The 15,625-nt window shown below is 39.2% G+C and overlaps 1 protein-coding gene and 1 pseudogene across 1 annotated transcript; both read right to left on the reverse strand.

Annotated features, from left to right (window-relative positions):
* Positions 1-227: 227 nt before the first annotated feature.
* Positions 228-1,156, reverse strand: LOC122675510 (annotated as a pseudogene).
* A 9,843-nt stretch (positions 1,157-10,999) lies between these two features.
* Positions 11,000-11,977, reverse strand: LOC122675496 (olfactory receptor 151-like). Its single transcript, XM_043874355.1, has one exon. It carries the CDS (start codon positions 11,975-11,977, stop codon positions 11,000-11,002), a length of 978 nt encoding a protein of 325 aa, XP_043730290.1.
* Positions 11,978-15,625: the final 3,648 nt, after the last annotated feature.

The raw sequence follows: 15,625 nt of genomic DNA on the forward strand, positions 1-15,625 counted from the left end.
TTACCTATGGGAGTCAGGTATAGAAAATGCTTCCCAAATGAGAGAAAATATGAAGAAATCAGAGGAGAGGGTGGGCAGAAATAAGGTGGGAAGGAGCAAGGAGCAGTCTCCCAGCCATGCAGAGAAGGGAATATTTCCCACCCCAGGTGGGTGAGCATTCATAGGGCTCCTTTCTGGGATTCATAACAGCTTACTTTTAAAACTAAGAAAGAATAGTAACATTTGCCTTAAAACATTTTTACTCTCAGAGGTTTCTGCCTGGCAGCCTTTATGTCCTTATTTCTCAAACTGTAGATCAACGGGTTCAGCATGGGGATCACTGCAGTGTAAAACATGGAGTTCACATTCTCTTGGGCCAGGGAACTGGCTGTTGAGGGTTTTAAGTACATGAAGGTGGTCGTTCCAGAGAACATCCCCAAGGCTGCAAAGTGAGAACTGCAGGTCTGAAGGCTTTAGACCTTTCCTCTGTGATGCTGATGTGGAGGATACTGGACAGGATGAAGGTATAGGAAACAAGGATTGTTAAGGTGGTGACTGTGATGTCAAATCCAGCCAAAAAGAATACTATCATGTCAATAGGATAGGTGCTAAAGCAGGAGAGCTTCATAAGGGCAAGTATGTCACGGTAATAATGACTGATGAGTATCTCACAATAGGACAGTTTCAACATGATGCTAGTCTCTGTGGTTGAGCCAGTGAGTGACATGACAAAGACCCCAGCCAATAGCAGGAAGCAGGCTCAACGAGACATGATGACATTGTAAAGCAAAGGTCTTCAGATGGCAACATAGCAGTCATAGGCCATCACTGTGAGCATGTAACACTCAGCAATGACAAACACCAGGAAGAAGTAGAGCTGGGGCATGCACCCTGCATAGGAGATGGTGTTCTTCTCGGACACAAAGTTCACCAGCTTCTTAGGGGTAATGACAGAGGAGTAGCAGAGATCCATGAAGGACAGAGTACTGAGAAAATGGTACATGGGGGTGTGAAGCTGAGCATTCAGACAAATCAGTGTTATCATGCCCAGGATCCCTATCACAGTGACCAAGTAGATCCCAAGGAATAGGAAGAAGAGGGGGAGCTGGAGCTCTGGTTGACTTGTTAAACCTTCAAGAATGAACGCTGTCACTGTAGAGTGATTTTCTGTAGCCATTCTCATCGGGTTGGGGAAACTGTGGGGATGAGAGAGAAGAACTGCATGAAAGGCTACATCTTGCACTGCTTGGTGAAGCTAGTTTGAACTTCTGAAGCCAGCTGAATGACTCTGGGATCCTTCATGATGAACGATTCCTCATCCTGTTGTTTATTTTGGGAGAAATATCAGACCCTGTGTATACTGAGGATCATGGAGATGTGAGGAAAAGGTGGGCAAGATATAGAACATTTACCTCTTTCTTGTTTTTCAAATATCTTAGAGCAATAGGTCTTAATGTCTAGTCCGTGGATCAGCATCATTGGCATCACCTGAATATATTAGAGATACAAATTGTCAGGTTTCACCCCAGATTTACCAAATCATAAACTCTGGGATGGGGCCCAGTGATCTGTGTATCATACTATCTCCAGGTGAGGCTTATGCAGGAGTAAGTCTGAGAGTCTCAATCCTGTAGGTAATAAGCAGTAGAATTAATATCAGAGATACATTTTCCATCAGAAATGAAATTCTATCACTTCGGCAAGTCCTAAATATTGACTTAATGTGAACATACAGTAATCTGTCTCAAACTGATGTGGTGTCAGGGGGATATGGTAGTTAAAACAATATCATTGAGTTACAAGTCAATTACTGAATTGAAAGTTGAGTAAATGAATGATATCAATCCCTAAGGTGGTTGTAAATGTAATATGGATAATTACATATAATGCATAATTATTAGTTTTCAAGAAGTCAGTTCTTATAAAAATGTGAAATGGCACTACATTTAGTTGCTCAGTTGTGTCTAACTCTTGGGACCCCATGGAATGTAGGCTGTCAGGATTCTCTGTCCATGAATTCTCCAGGCTAAAATACTGGAATGGGAGGCCATTCCCTTCTCTAGGGGATTTTTTTCTGACCCAGGGGTGAAATCCAGGTCTCTTGCATTGAAGGCAGATTCTTCACCCTTTGAGCCACCAGAGAAACCCCTAGGTGTCTGGAATTTGTTCTTTTGTCCTTATTTTTTATTGGACTTCAGGCCCTAAGACAATCGTTCTCGATATTTCTTGCATATTATAATCTCCTGGAGCATTTAAAAATTATTGGTGGCTATGTTCCTCCCATAGAGGTTCTGATTAATTCATCTGTGGTGAAGTCTGCGCCCTAGCACCTTGAATAGTCCAGAGTAAATGCTCAATAGCTGCTTTAACTATTATTATTGTTAGGTCTATTTTCAGATCATAATATGAAACAATGGCCCCATTATCTCCCTAATGACAAAGTACCTAAATTACAGACATGTCATAAGAAGCATGAATCATCATTGCTAAATATGATACCTATAGGTATTCCTTTTCTGATATGTATTTCTTAAGCAAAACCCTTGAATTTGCCTGCTTTCACTGTGTACTTATACAGTTACTAACTTTCATATAAAGCTTTTCAAAGGTCATTCTCATTAACAACTCTTGTTAAGTTTTGGTATGTGGAGAAAGGGGTCTAAGAGTAGAATTTTCATTACCATGTTCCTATGGAGAAAGCTGTAGTGCCAGACAGGAAGTGACTTTCCCGAGGCTTCTTAAGTATCAAGGACTTGGAACAGAAACTGCTTTCTTCTGATCAGGAGTTCTTCCCTTGGCCTAAGTGTGTAGCCTTACAAGTTAGCGCACCTACAGCTCTAAGCTATGCTGTGATTGACTGTGCTTTATCCTTGGTATCTTAGATTGTGCATACCATATCACAAAAAGGAATGTTGCATTATTTTCCTATTCTCTAGAAAACAGAAGCTCTAAAAGTTAAACAAGTTACCTGAAGTCATAAAACTAGCAAGACTCTGAACTGATCTAAAACCCAGGATTTATGACCACCTCTCTATTTTGTTTTCAGTAAATTATTTTGCTTTGCTCTAGGTTGTCTTGTGTGTAGCACTTTGTTGTTATTTAGTAAACTTAGCATATTAATTTTGGACATAAATGATAGATTTTATTGCCAATTTCAGATTTATTTAAAAAAATTACCAAGACAGTATATGTGCCTTGTAGAAAATCAGAAATACAAATAAGCAAAAATACAATACTATTTTCTCACTCCTTGGAAACTAACAGCAGCCATGACTATCAGTTTAGATATTTTCAAAGCATGTGTGTACTTACATGTGTATAAGCATGTATATATTTTAAAAAAATTTTATAACATGCTTTTTAATTAGCACTTCAAAATACATTCTCATTTGAGTCCTGTAATAGTAATAACTCCAGCACTAGCTATACATGTTTTTCTAGGTGGAAAAGTCTTTAAATCCTTAGGATGTGGTGTAATGACAAGAAAATCTACATTGCATTGTAAACTTCATATGTTAAATTATCAGTGGTTCAGTTATTAACTTCATAATAACTATTATTAGACATAGTTAAGATTTTTTGAATATTGTTTTCATTTATTACAAAGGAGAAAAAGTTCCCCGTGGGAGCAACACTAGATTAAAAATATCTTATATATCTCCTTCTACTCAATTTACACCTCTGGAAATCCCCTTCTACTCTCTCAATATCTCTCTGATATTACACCTCTCAATCCCCTTCTACTCAATCTACACCTCTGGAAGCATTAAGAAACATAGAAAATCCACCTAGAAGATACTATTACCAGAAATCAAAGTGCCTCACAGGGTAATATAGAGTGAATGCCACTTACTTAGTCAAGTGCTGATGGGAAAATCCTAGACAGCACTGATTAATTATTTTCTCCCATAATCATCTAATAATATAAAATAGGAAAGCATGACCCCATACTCGATATCAGTCACTACAGTTATTACTTCCTGTTCTACCAGACCATCAGAGGCTCAGAATTGCTGTCCATAAAGAACATAGCACATGAAGAAAAACCACTTAGAAATGAAGGTAAATGTATGGCTGAAAATAGCCTGCATTAAAAGCAGGAGTTCATGGAAGAAATATATTTCTCATACAATTGCTTTAAGTCATAATTAAGTACCTGTGCTGAGGAAAAACAGATCAGAGACCCCTGGAAATTATAGAGGATGCCTTGGTTTCAATAGTTAGTAAATAAATATCAGCATATGAGAGGGCCATATAGATTTATATCTACTCCTAAATTTATTCAAAGGGACCAGCACTGTCATGAATAATAGGTCTCTGGGATTGGGAGTCTTGGGTGTCTGTTTACATATATATGGGCAGAACTTCTGGGATACAGTCACTTCAGAGACTGGAGACCTTAGTAAAGGAGCTTGGTTTAGAGCCTTGGTTTACACTTTTGCTGGGAATCATGGTTTTTTTTTTTGTCTTCCAAGTGTGTTAATTTCCTTTTTTGGGAGAGTCATCTCACAGCTTGGGAAACTTAGAGTCTAGTTCATCCTTCCAAATATTTTACTACCAATAATTCCACCACCATCCTCATCACCACCAGCACCATCACTAGTACCATCAACACCATCATCAGTCACTATCACTATGGTTGTTACTCATCATTAGTTACTCACCATAAGGCATAATCAGCTAGGTTTAAAAGTTTATTTTAAGAGGTTTTGAGATCATATTGTAATATCTTATTAAAACAAGCTATATATTTTCAGTAAAGAAATGTTAATTTTTAAGGAATGCTAAATCTGTCACCTTGATGCTGCACCCATAGATGAACAGTGTTAGAGTGGCAGGAGGTTGAGGGGCATAAGAAGGAAGACATAACAGCTCCTCACTCACATATTCTCATTCTGTAGAGAAATATGTGGAAAAGATTACATACTTTTCAAGAATATAGTCAGTCATATATCATGTATGAAAATGTTGCTAATGCACATTTTATTTATTTTTTATGCACACTCTTATTTATTTTGGGGATTTTAGAGTATGCTAGCTTTTATGACTTTTGACAAAGTTTCTGTAATTGCCCTAGAGATTTGTAAATTTAAAAAAATTATTGGAGTATAGTTGATTTACAATGTTGTATTGACTTCTGGTATAAAGTAAATCAGTTATGCATATAAACATATATCCAGTCTTATTTGGGTTTATTTCCCATATAGGTCATTGTGGAGTATTAAGTAGAGTTCCCTGATTAAACAGTAGGGCCTTATTATCAATTTTTAATATATTTGTGTATATGTCAATCCCAATCTCCCAATTCATACCTACCTCCAGCACCCCCTGATAACCATTTTGTTTTCTATTTCTGTTTTATAGATAAGTTCATTTGTACTCTTTTTTAAGATTCCACATATGAGTGATAACATGTTATTTGTCCTTCTCTGTCTGACCTACTTAACTCAGTATGATAGTCTCTAGGTCCATCCATGTTGCTGCAAATGGCACTATTTGATTCTTTTTAGTGACTGAGTAATATTCCATTGTATATATGTACCACATCTTCTTTATCCATTCCTCTATTGATGGACATTTGAGTTGCTTCCACGTCCTGGCTATTGTAAATAGTGTTACGATGAACACTGGAGTGCCTGTATCTTTTCAAATTAAGGTTTTCTCCAGCTATATGCTCAAAAGTGGGATTGTTGGGCAATATGGTAACTCTATTTTTAGTTTTTTAAGGAACCTCTATACTGTTTTCCACAGTGGTTGCATCAATTTACATTCCCACCAACAGTGTAGAAGGGTACCCTTGTCTCCACACCATCTCCAGTATTTATTGTTTGTAGATTTTTTTTTGATAATGGCCATTCTGCCTGGAGAAGGAAATGGAAACCCACTCAAATATTCTTGCTTGGAGAATCCCATGGACAGAGAAGCCTGACAGGTTACAGTTCATAGGGGTCACAGAGTCAGACATGACTGAAGTGACTTAGCACACACACATGCAACAGCAGGTTAGACATTGAAGAAGAAAAGATTAATGAAAGAGAAACTATTAAACTAAACCACACAAAAAAACAATGAACAACCTCAGTAACATGTAGAAAAATTTCAAGTGGTCTAAACAACTGTGTAATTAGAGTCCAGGAAGGTAGAGAATAAGCAAAAAATATTTGAAGATGCAATGGCTAAAATATACTATATTTGGTGGGTGGAAAGTTTGAAAGTTTAGTTGCTCAGTCATGTCTGACTCTTTGTGACCCCATGAATTGTAGACTACCAGGCTCCTCCATTAACAGGATTTTCCAGGCAAGAGTACTGGAGTGGGTTGCCATTTCCTTCTCCAGAGGATCTTCCCAACCCAGGTATCAAACCCAGGTCTCCCACATTGTAGGCAGACACTTTATCCTCTGAGCCACCAGGGAAGTCCCCTTGGTGGGCGGACATACAGATAATCAAAGAACAAAATGTTGATAATTGTTGAGCTGGGTGTTGGGTATATGGATGTTTAGACAACTCTTCTCTTTATTTTGTATGTGTTAATTTTTTTTCATATTAAAAAGTTGTAATTAAATAGATAATTGATTTAAGAATAAAAGCAAACATTAGAAAACTTCTGAAGAAAAATGAAAATTTTCATGATGTTGGTATAGGCTAAGGGATTTTAGAGTAAGCACAAAAGTACCCACCATAAAAGACAAAAAATGACAACCGGGCTTAAGAATGAAAACTTCTATTCTTGGAAATAGACTATTGAAGAAGTGAAAAGACAAGACACAGAGAGGGGAAGATGTTCAATGTCAAAGGGCTTGTATTCAGGTCATATAAGAGCTCATAATTCTCTAGGGCTCTTCCCAAGTCCCATCGCCCAGAGGCAGACCACACAGCTGGTTGTTCACCCCAGAGCAAAGGATGGCCAGGGAATGGCTGTGTGTCAAAGTATGGGTGGAGTGCTTGTGGAGTGGGACAGAAGAAGAGTTGTGAGGTCGGTGGGGCAACCTGTGACTGTGGAAGGGGCTTCTTTAAGTATTGTGTTCTGGCAGCAGAAACCCCAAATTTGCATCTTTAACAAGTTTCCAGGTGATGCTCTATCCCAGAGCTCAGTTGTTTATTAACAATTTTGTGAGTATGAGGGCCATTTTACATGGCAGCAGTGGCAGCTGTGGGTCATATCTATTGTGAAGTCACTTAGGAGGTAGCCTCACCCTTTCTCTAGTCATTAATTAAGCTGTAAGCAAGTCATTCCCTTATTCACTGCCTTTCTGCTTGAGAAAACTGGAGTTATGTCCATTTCTGATAATAAACCAATGATTGATACAAGAGAATACCAGAATTAGCTAGAAATGACAAGAAGTATCTATCAGTCTTATGCATTATATCAGGCTGCTAAGTCTAAAATGTGTATCCTTCATATTGGAATAAAGCAAGAGGAGTGGGGAGAAACTTTGTCTCAAGGCCACTGGATTTACTGGTGGAGGTAGGTGGTAGATCCCTGAGTTAAGCAGGAGAAGAGAGTTGTAACACCGTGTAATCTGTTGACCAATCATCCTGGTTTATTGGAACAGAAGGGTTTCCCAGGATGGGGGCTTCCAAAGCTAAAACTGGTAAAGTGTATGGTGAACTGCTGAGCTGGTCACTCTAGTGTAAACTTTCCTTAGTTATAAAAAGAAGTGAAGTGAAGTGAAGTCGCTCAGTCATGTCTGACTCTTTGCAACCCCATGGACTAGAGCTACCAGGCTCCTCTGTCCATGGGATTTTCCAGGCAAGAGTACTGGAGTGGGTTGCCATTTCTTTCTCCAGGGGATCTTCCTGATCCAGGGATTGAACCCAGGTCTTCTGCCTTGCAGGCAGATGCTTTACCGTTTGAGCCATCAGGGAAGTTAGCTATAATACGAAGTTGCTGATAAATGTGAAGAAATTAGGGAAGATGAAAGGTGAGAATCTGAGGAACTGATTATAGGAGACATTTGAGACTGGAAGAGCACAATTAGGGCAGGGTTAATTGCTGTTCAGAGGGAACAACAGCATAAAGCAAAGGGCATGATGACTGAGAGCCAAGAGTGTGGGTTACAGAGTCACTTAGACTTGGGTTTGAGCCCCCAAGTCTTTGTTTACCAGCTGTGTGACCTTGAGCAATTTACTACATCAAATTCCACAGTGAAGTGGGGAAAACAGTGGTACCTAACTATTGTGAAGTGTAATTGAAAAAAGGCATACAAAGCATTTAGAAGAGTTGGGCGGTTCAGAGTAGGTGCCCCAAACATGGTAGTGGGTGGAATTATTATTATCATGACTAAAAAGTCACATAAAAGGACCAGGTAGGAGTTCTTGGGCAGAAAAAAGTAGGGAGAAGTCAAAGAAAATGGACGAGGAGGTCTAGATGAGAAAGCTCTAAATATTACTTCTTGGTGACTCTCAGTTTCATTGCTCTCTGCTTTGTGTACTCCCAAGTGCAAATATGGCTTCCCAGGTGAAGCTAGTGATAAAGAACCCATCTACCAATGCAGGATGCCTAAAAGATATGGGTTCCATAGCAGGGGTGGGAAGATTCCCCGGAGGAGGGCATGGCTGCCCATTTCAGTATTCTTGACATGGACAAAGGAGCCAGTAGGCTATGCTCCATAGGGTCACACCGAGTTGGACACCACTGAATCAACTTAGCACACACCCATGCAAATGCAAATAAGTAGGAACTGGGTTGAGCAATCTTTTTTATACAGAAGGTAATTAAACAGTGAGTGACTCTAAAATTCAATGATGAAAGTTTAATTTTTAATTGAAAGGTAGTTGATTTACAATATTCTATTACTTTCAGACATACAACAAAGTTATTCAGTATTTTTATAGTTAATACACTTAAAATCACCATAAACTAATTGGTTTATTTCACTGTGCTGTACCATACATCCTTATTCCATCTTTATTTTACACATAGTAGTTGTGAACTTAATCCCCTGGCTGACAGGTCCACCCCCTATCCCAGTAGCCACTGTTAGTTCTCTGATTCTTTGAAATTTTAAAATATATGTTAAATTACAATTAAGAGAATAGAGTTTGCCAAAGGGTCAGAATAGAGAAAAAGCTTCTCAACAGAGAAAAGATGAAACTTAACATCAGTCAGTAGTTCAGTCACTCAGTCATGTCCGACTCTTGGCGACCCCACGGACTGCAGCATGCCAGGCTTCCCTGTCCAGCAACAACTCCCAGAGCTTGCTCAAACTCATGTCCATCAAGTCAGTGATGCCATCCAACCATCTCATCCTCTGTCATCCCTTCCCCTCCTGCCTTCAATCTCTCCCAGCATCAGAATCTTTTCCAAGGAGTCAGTTCTTCACATCAGGTGGCTAAAGTATTGGAGTTTCAGCTTTAGCGTTAGTCCTTCCAAAGAATAATATTCAGAACTGATTGTGTTGAGGACTGACTGGTTTGATCTTCTTGCAGTCCAAGGGAATATCAAGAGTCTTCTCTAACACCCCAGTTCAAAAGCATCAATTCTTTGGCGCTCAGCTTTCCTCGTAGTCCAACTCTCACATCCATACATGACTACTGGAAAAACCATAACTTTGACTAGATGGACCTTTTTTGGCAAAGTAATGTCTCTGCTTCTTTTTTTTTCATTTTTAAAATAATTTTATTTATTTATTCCTTTTTGGCTGTGCTGGGTCTTTACTGCTCAGGCTTTTCTCTAGTTGCAGTGAGTGGGGACTACTCTCTAACTGTGGTACCCAGGCTTCTCACTGCAGTGGTTTCTCTTGTGTAGCACGGGCTCCAGGGCGCTTGGGCTTCAATAGTTGTGGCACATGGGCTCAGGAGTTGCAGGTCTCAGGCTTAATAGCTGTGCTGCATGGGCTTAGTTACTCTGTGGCATGTGGGATCTTCTCAGGCCAGGGGTTGAACCAGTGTCTCCTGAATTGGCAGATGGATTATTTACCAATGAGCCATCAGGGAAGCCCCCAGGGCATCATTTTTTCAGTATTCCTTTCAAGAGTCTATGGCTCAAGTCCGATCATGGGAAGCTTTGGACACACTGAGGTTGATGATCATCCTATCTTGTGTTAAGATTGTTAATGACTTGAGAGATGGGGAAAGACTGTAAAACTATTTAGATCAACATATATATGTTTCTATATAGGATTCTAGACCTTAAAAGAGGAATTATTTGGAGAGTTGGTGGAATCTCTAGTAAATGGAATCTAGCAAAGATACCACATCTGACACAGCCCCTGATATCAGGGCTGCTTCTTGTTTGTGTTTAAATAGTCCACTGTTACCTTCAAATTATTGTTTTTTGTTTGTTTGTTTGTTTTTTTTTTTTTGCAGAGGGCAGAATGGTCAGTTATATAGACATATTATGAGGTCCTCCTACCACCCCTGCATTCTTTACTTTTTTAAGAGTGACACTAATTTCTGCCAGATCCTCTGTGATGAAGTATTATCTTTGCTTTATTATCTTGGCCATGTATTTGTGTGTGTCTCTGCTTTTTAAAATGCTGTCTAGGTTGGTCGTAGCTTTTCTTCCAAGGAGCAAGCATCTCTTAATTTCATGGCAGCAGTCACTATCTGCAGTGATTTTGGAGTCCCACCCCCGCCACCAAATAAAGTCTGTTACTATTTCCATTGTTTCCCCATCTCTTTGCCATGAAGTGATAGGACCGGTTGCCATGATCTCAGTTTTTTGAATGTTGAGTTTTAAGCCAACTTTTCACTCTTCTCTTTCACTTTCACTGAGGCTTTTTAGTTCTTCGCTTTCTGCCATAAGATTGATGTTGCCTGCGTATCTAAGGTTATTGATATTTCTTCTGGCAATCTTGATTCCAGCTTGTGCTTCATCCAACTTAACATCAGCTGGCTTCAAACAGAAATGGGAGGAAACTGAGGGTTGGGAAGGAAGAGGGAAGGAGGCAGGGGCAGTCATCCAGTCATGAAGAGAAGGCACTGTTTCCAAACCGAAGTGGGTGAGCATTTGGATTGCTCCCCTCTGAGAATCATAACAAGTTATTTTTAAAACTGAGAAAGAATCATAACATTTGTATCAAAAGAATTTTTCCCTCAGAGTTTTCTGGATGGCCACCTTTACCTCCTTATTCCTCAAGCTGTAGATCAGGGGGTTCAGCATGGGGATCACTGTGGTGTAGAACACAGAGGCCACGTTCTCCTGGGCCAGGAAACTGGCCGTGGAGGGTTTAAAGTACATGAATGCGGTTGTTCCATAGAAAATCCCCACAGCTGCAAAGTGTGAGCTGCATGTGCTGAAGGCTTTGGACTTTCCCTCTGTGGTGCTGATGCAGAGAATATTGGACAGGATGAAGGCATAGGAAATTAGGACTGTTGAGCTGGTGACTATGAAGTTGAATACAGCAAAAATGAAGACTGTCATCTCAACATGGTAGGTGCTAGAGCAGGTTAGCTTCATGAGGGGGAGGATTTCACAGAAGTAATAACTGATGAGTTGTTCACAATAGGACTGTTTCAACATGAGTCCAGTCTCCATAGTTGAACCAATGAACCCTATGGCATAGACCCCAGCTACCAGCAGGGAGCAGACTCCTTGAGACATGATGATGTTGTAAAACAAAGGTCTGCAGATGGCAACATAGCGGTCATAGGCCATCACGGTCAGCATGTAACACTCAGCAATGACAAACACCAGGAAGAAGTAGAGCTGGGACATGCACCCTGCATAGGAGATGGTGTTCTTCTCTGACACAAAGTTCACCAGCATCTTAGGGGTGATGACAGAGGAGTAGCAGAGATCCACGAAGGACAGGTTGCTGAGGAAATAGTACATGGGGGTGTGAAGGTGGGCATTCAGACAAATCAGTGTTATCACGCCCAGGTTCCCTACCATGGTGACCAAGTAGATCCCAAGGAAGAGGAAGAAAAGTGGGAGTTGAAGCTCTGGCCGATCTGTCAAACCCTGAAGAATGAACTCTGTCACTATAGAGTGATTTTCTGTGGCCATTCTACTCTGGTTGGGGGGTCCTGTGGGGATGGGAGAGAAGAACTGCATGAAAGGCTGCTTCTTGCACTGCTTGGTGAAGCTAGTTTTGAGCATTTGGGACCAGCAGAGTGATCCTGGTATCCTTCCTGATGAATGTTCCCTCATCCTGCTGTTTGTTTTGGGAGGAAGACCAGACCCTGAGTATTTCAAAGGTCATAGAGATGAGAAGAAAAACGGGGCAAGATCCGGAACTTTTTTTTTTTACCAAATTCATGTCTCTGAAATATCCTAAAGCAGTGGGTCTTAAAGTCTAGTCCGTGGACCAGCATTGCTTGCATCACCTGAAGACACTGGAGATGCAGATTTTCTGGCTTCACCCCAGATCTCCCAAGTCAGGAATTCTGGGATGGGGCCCAGTGATCTGTGTATCATACAGTCTCCAGGTGAGGCTGATGCAGATTCAAGTCTGAGAACCTCAATCTTGGAGATAGTAAGCAGTAGAATTCATATTTTGTAGTTGGAGATGTATTTTGCTTCTGAAATGAAATTTCCCTGTGGTCTATGGAAATCCTAAATATTCACTGGTTGTGAACATATGAAAACTTGTTTCAAACAGATGTAGTGTCAGAGTGATATGGTAGTTACAACAACATCACTGAGTTACAAGTCAGTTTCTGTATCTGAAATATGAAATTACTGATATCAATTCCTAAGGTGATTGTAAAAATAATATTGGATAATGCATAGTTAGAAAATATTTTTCAAGAAGCCAGTTCCTATAAAAATGTGATGTGTCATTAGGTGTGTGGAATTCTTCGTGGCCTATGGAGGTTCTCATTTAATCCATCTGTGCTGAGACCTCAGTCCTGGCACTTAGCATCGTCTAGAGCAAGGGACCTCAACCTCTGGGATCTATTGCCTGATGATCTGAGGTGGACTTGATGTAATAATGTTAAAGTGCACAATAAAGATAATGTCCTTGAATCATCCCAAAACCATCCCCCTGCTACCCGGGTCTGTGGAAAAATTGTCCTCCGCAGAACCATTCCCTGATATAAAAAAGATTGGGGACCATAGGTCTAGAGTAGGGCTCAATAGCTACTCTTACTATTGTTGTTGTTTTTATTTTCAGATCATAATATAAAGCCATTATCTCCTTATTGACAAAGTATTCACATTATACACATGGCTGTAAGAAGCATGGATCATCATTGCTATAGATATCCCTTTTTTGAAATAAATATTTCTTAAGCTAAAACCCTAAATTTGCACTATTTTCTTTGCTCACTTTTACAGCTACTAACTTTTATGCAATGTTCATCAAAAGTCAGTCTCAGATGGTAACGATAACCCTATATGCAAAACAGAAAAAGAGACACAGAAATACAGAACAGACTTTTGAACTCTGTGGGAGAAGGTGAGGGTGGGATGTTTCAAAAGAACAGCATGTATACTATCTATGGTGAAACAGATCACCAGCCCAGGTGGGATGCATGAGACAAGTGCTCCGGCCTGGTGCACTGGGAAGACCCAGAGGAATCAGGTGGAGAGGGAGGTGGGAGGGGGGATCGGGATGGGGAATAAGTGTAAATCTATGGCTGATTCATATCAATGTATGACAAAACCCACTGAAATGTTGTGAAGTAATTAGCCTCCAACTAATAAAAAAATTAAAAAAAAAAAAAAAAAGTCAGTCTCATTAACTCCTCCCACAAGTTTTGTGTATAAGGGAAAATATGTCTAGAGTTGAATTTTCATTCCTATGTCCATATGAAGGAAACTGAAGTGCCAGACAGAAGTGATTTTCCTGAGGCTTCCTAATTATCAAGGACTTGGAACTGAAACTGCTTTCTTCTGATCATGAGCTCTTCCCTTGGCCCAAGTGTATAGCCTTATAAACCTGCACACCTAGAGCTGTAAGCAATGTTGTGGTTGAACTTGCTTTATCCTTGGTGTGTTAGATTGTGCAAAGCTAATAAAAAAAGAAGAATATTGCATTATTGTCCTATTTTCTAGGAAACTTATCCTCTAAAAGCTAAATTTATAAGCACAAAACTGGTTATGAAACTTTGGACTTCTGATTACCAGTCTATTTTGTTTTTAGTAAACTATGTTGCTTTGCTGTAGGTTGTCTTGTATGCAGCACTTTGTTATTATTTAGTAAACTTAATCTATTGAATTTCTGGACATAAATGACAAATTGTATTAACAAGTTCAGATTTTTAAATAAATTATCAAGGCACTATATGTGCATTGTAAGAAATCAGATACACTAGGAAGCAAAAATACAATGCTCTTTTCCTGCTCCTTGGAGACTAACAACAGTCTAGACTGTCTTTTTACATCTTATCAGTGTATATATACTTACATGTGTATCTGCATATAGTATTAAAAAAATTTTGTAACATATTTTTTAACTGTAGCACTTCAAAATGTGTTGTGTCATTTGCTTCCTATAAGAACAATAACTTATTATTCATAAATTATTTCTATAAGAATAATAACTCTGGCACTAACGATATTTCTTATCTAAGTGTAAGAGTCTTTGAATCTTTAGGATGTGGTGTGAAGACAAGAAAGTCTTCATTGCCTTTGTAAACTTTACATGTTAAATTATTGTTGGTTAAATTGTTTACTTCATAATAATTACTATCAGAAATAGCTAAGATTTTTTCAATATTATTTCCATTTATTACAAAGGAGAAAAGTAGGTAGCAACAATAGATTGAAAATATCTTACATATCCCCTTCTACTCAATTTCTACCTCTTGAAACGTGGAAAAATCCACCTGGAATATACCATTACTATAAATCAAGGGGCTTTACAGAGCAGTACAAAGTGAACACCATTTACTTAGTGCAGTGCTGATGGGAAAACCCTAGATAGCACTGAGAATTATTTTCTCCCACAATCATCTAATAACATAAAACAGGAAAACATGACCCCATACTTGATATCAGTCACTACAAGTATTACCTCCAGTTCTAGCAGACCATCAGAGGCTCAGGATTACTGCCCATAAGAAAACAACACAAAAAGAAAAAATACTTAGACATGAAGTAAGCATATGGTTGAAAATCTCCTGAATTATAAACAAGAGTTCATTGAAGATTTATTTTCCTTGTGCAATTGCTTATAATTGTAATTAAGTACTGTACTGAGGAAAAAAATGTATCAGTCTCCCAGAAATTACAGAGGATGCCTAAATTTCAAAGGTCAGAAAATAAATATCAAGGAGTGAGAGGACCCTATGGATTTATATCTAATTCTAAATTTACTCAAAGGGACCAGCATTGCCATGAAAAATAGATCTCACAGATTGGGAGACTCAGAGGTCTGCCTATTTATATAAGTATGGTCACAGCTTCTCCTGGGATGCAGTCACTTCAGAGACTGCAGACCTGAGTTAAGGAGCAATTAGAGTCTCGGTTCACCGCTTTGCTGTAAATCATGTTTTTTGTCTCCCAGGTGTGTTAATTTTCCTTTTATTGGTAGAGTCACTTTGCTGTTTGGGAAACTATAGTCTAATGCCCTCCTTTAAAACATTTTACAACCAATAACCATATCGTCATCATCACTGTCATCATTACCACCAACACTACCACAATCACCACTACCACCACCTCGGTCATTACCATTAACATCGTCATCAGTCACTACCATTATGGTTGTTACTCATCATTAGCTATTCACTATTAGGCATAATCAACTAGGCT

This window comes from Cervus elaphus, chromosome 2, assembly GCF_910594005.1.
Source record: "Cervus elaphus chromosome 2, mCerEla1.1, whole genome shotgun sequence".
Classification (NCBI taxonomy): domain Eukaryota; kingdom Metazoa; phylum Chordata; class Mammalia; order Artiodactyla; family Cervidae; genus Cervus; species Cervus elaphus.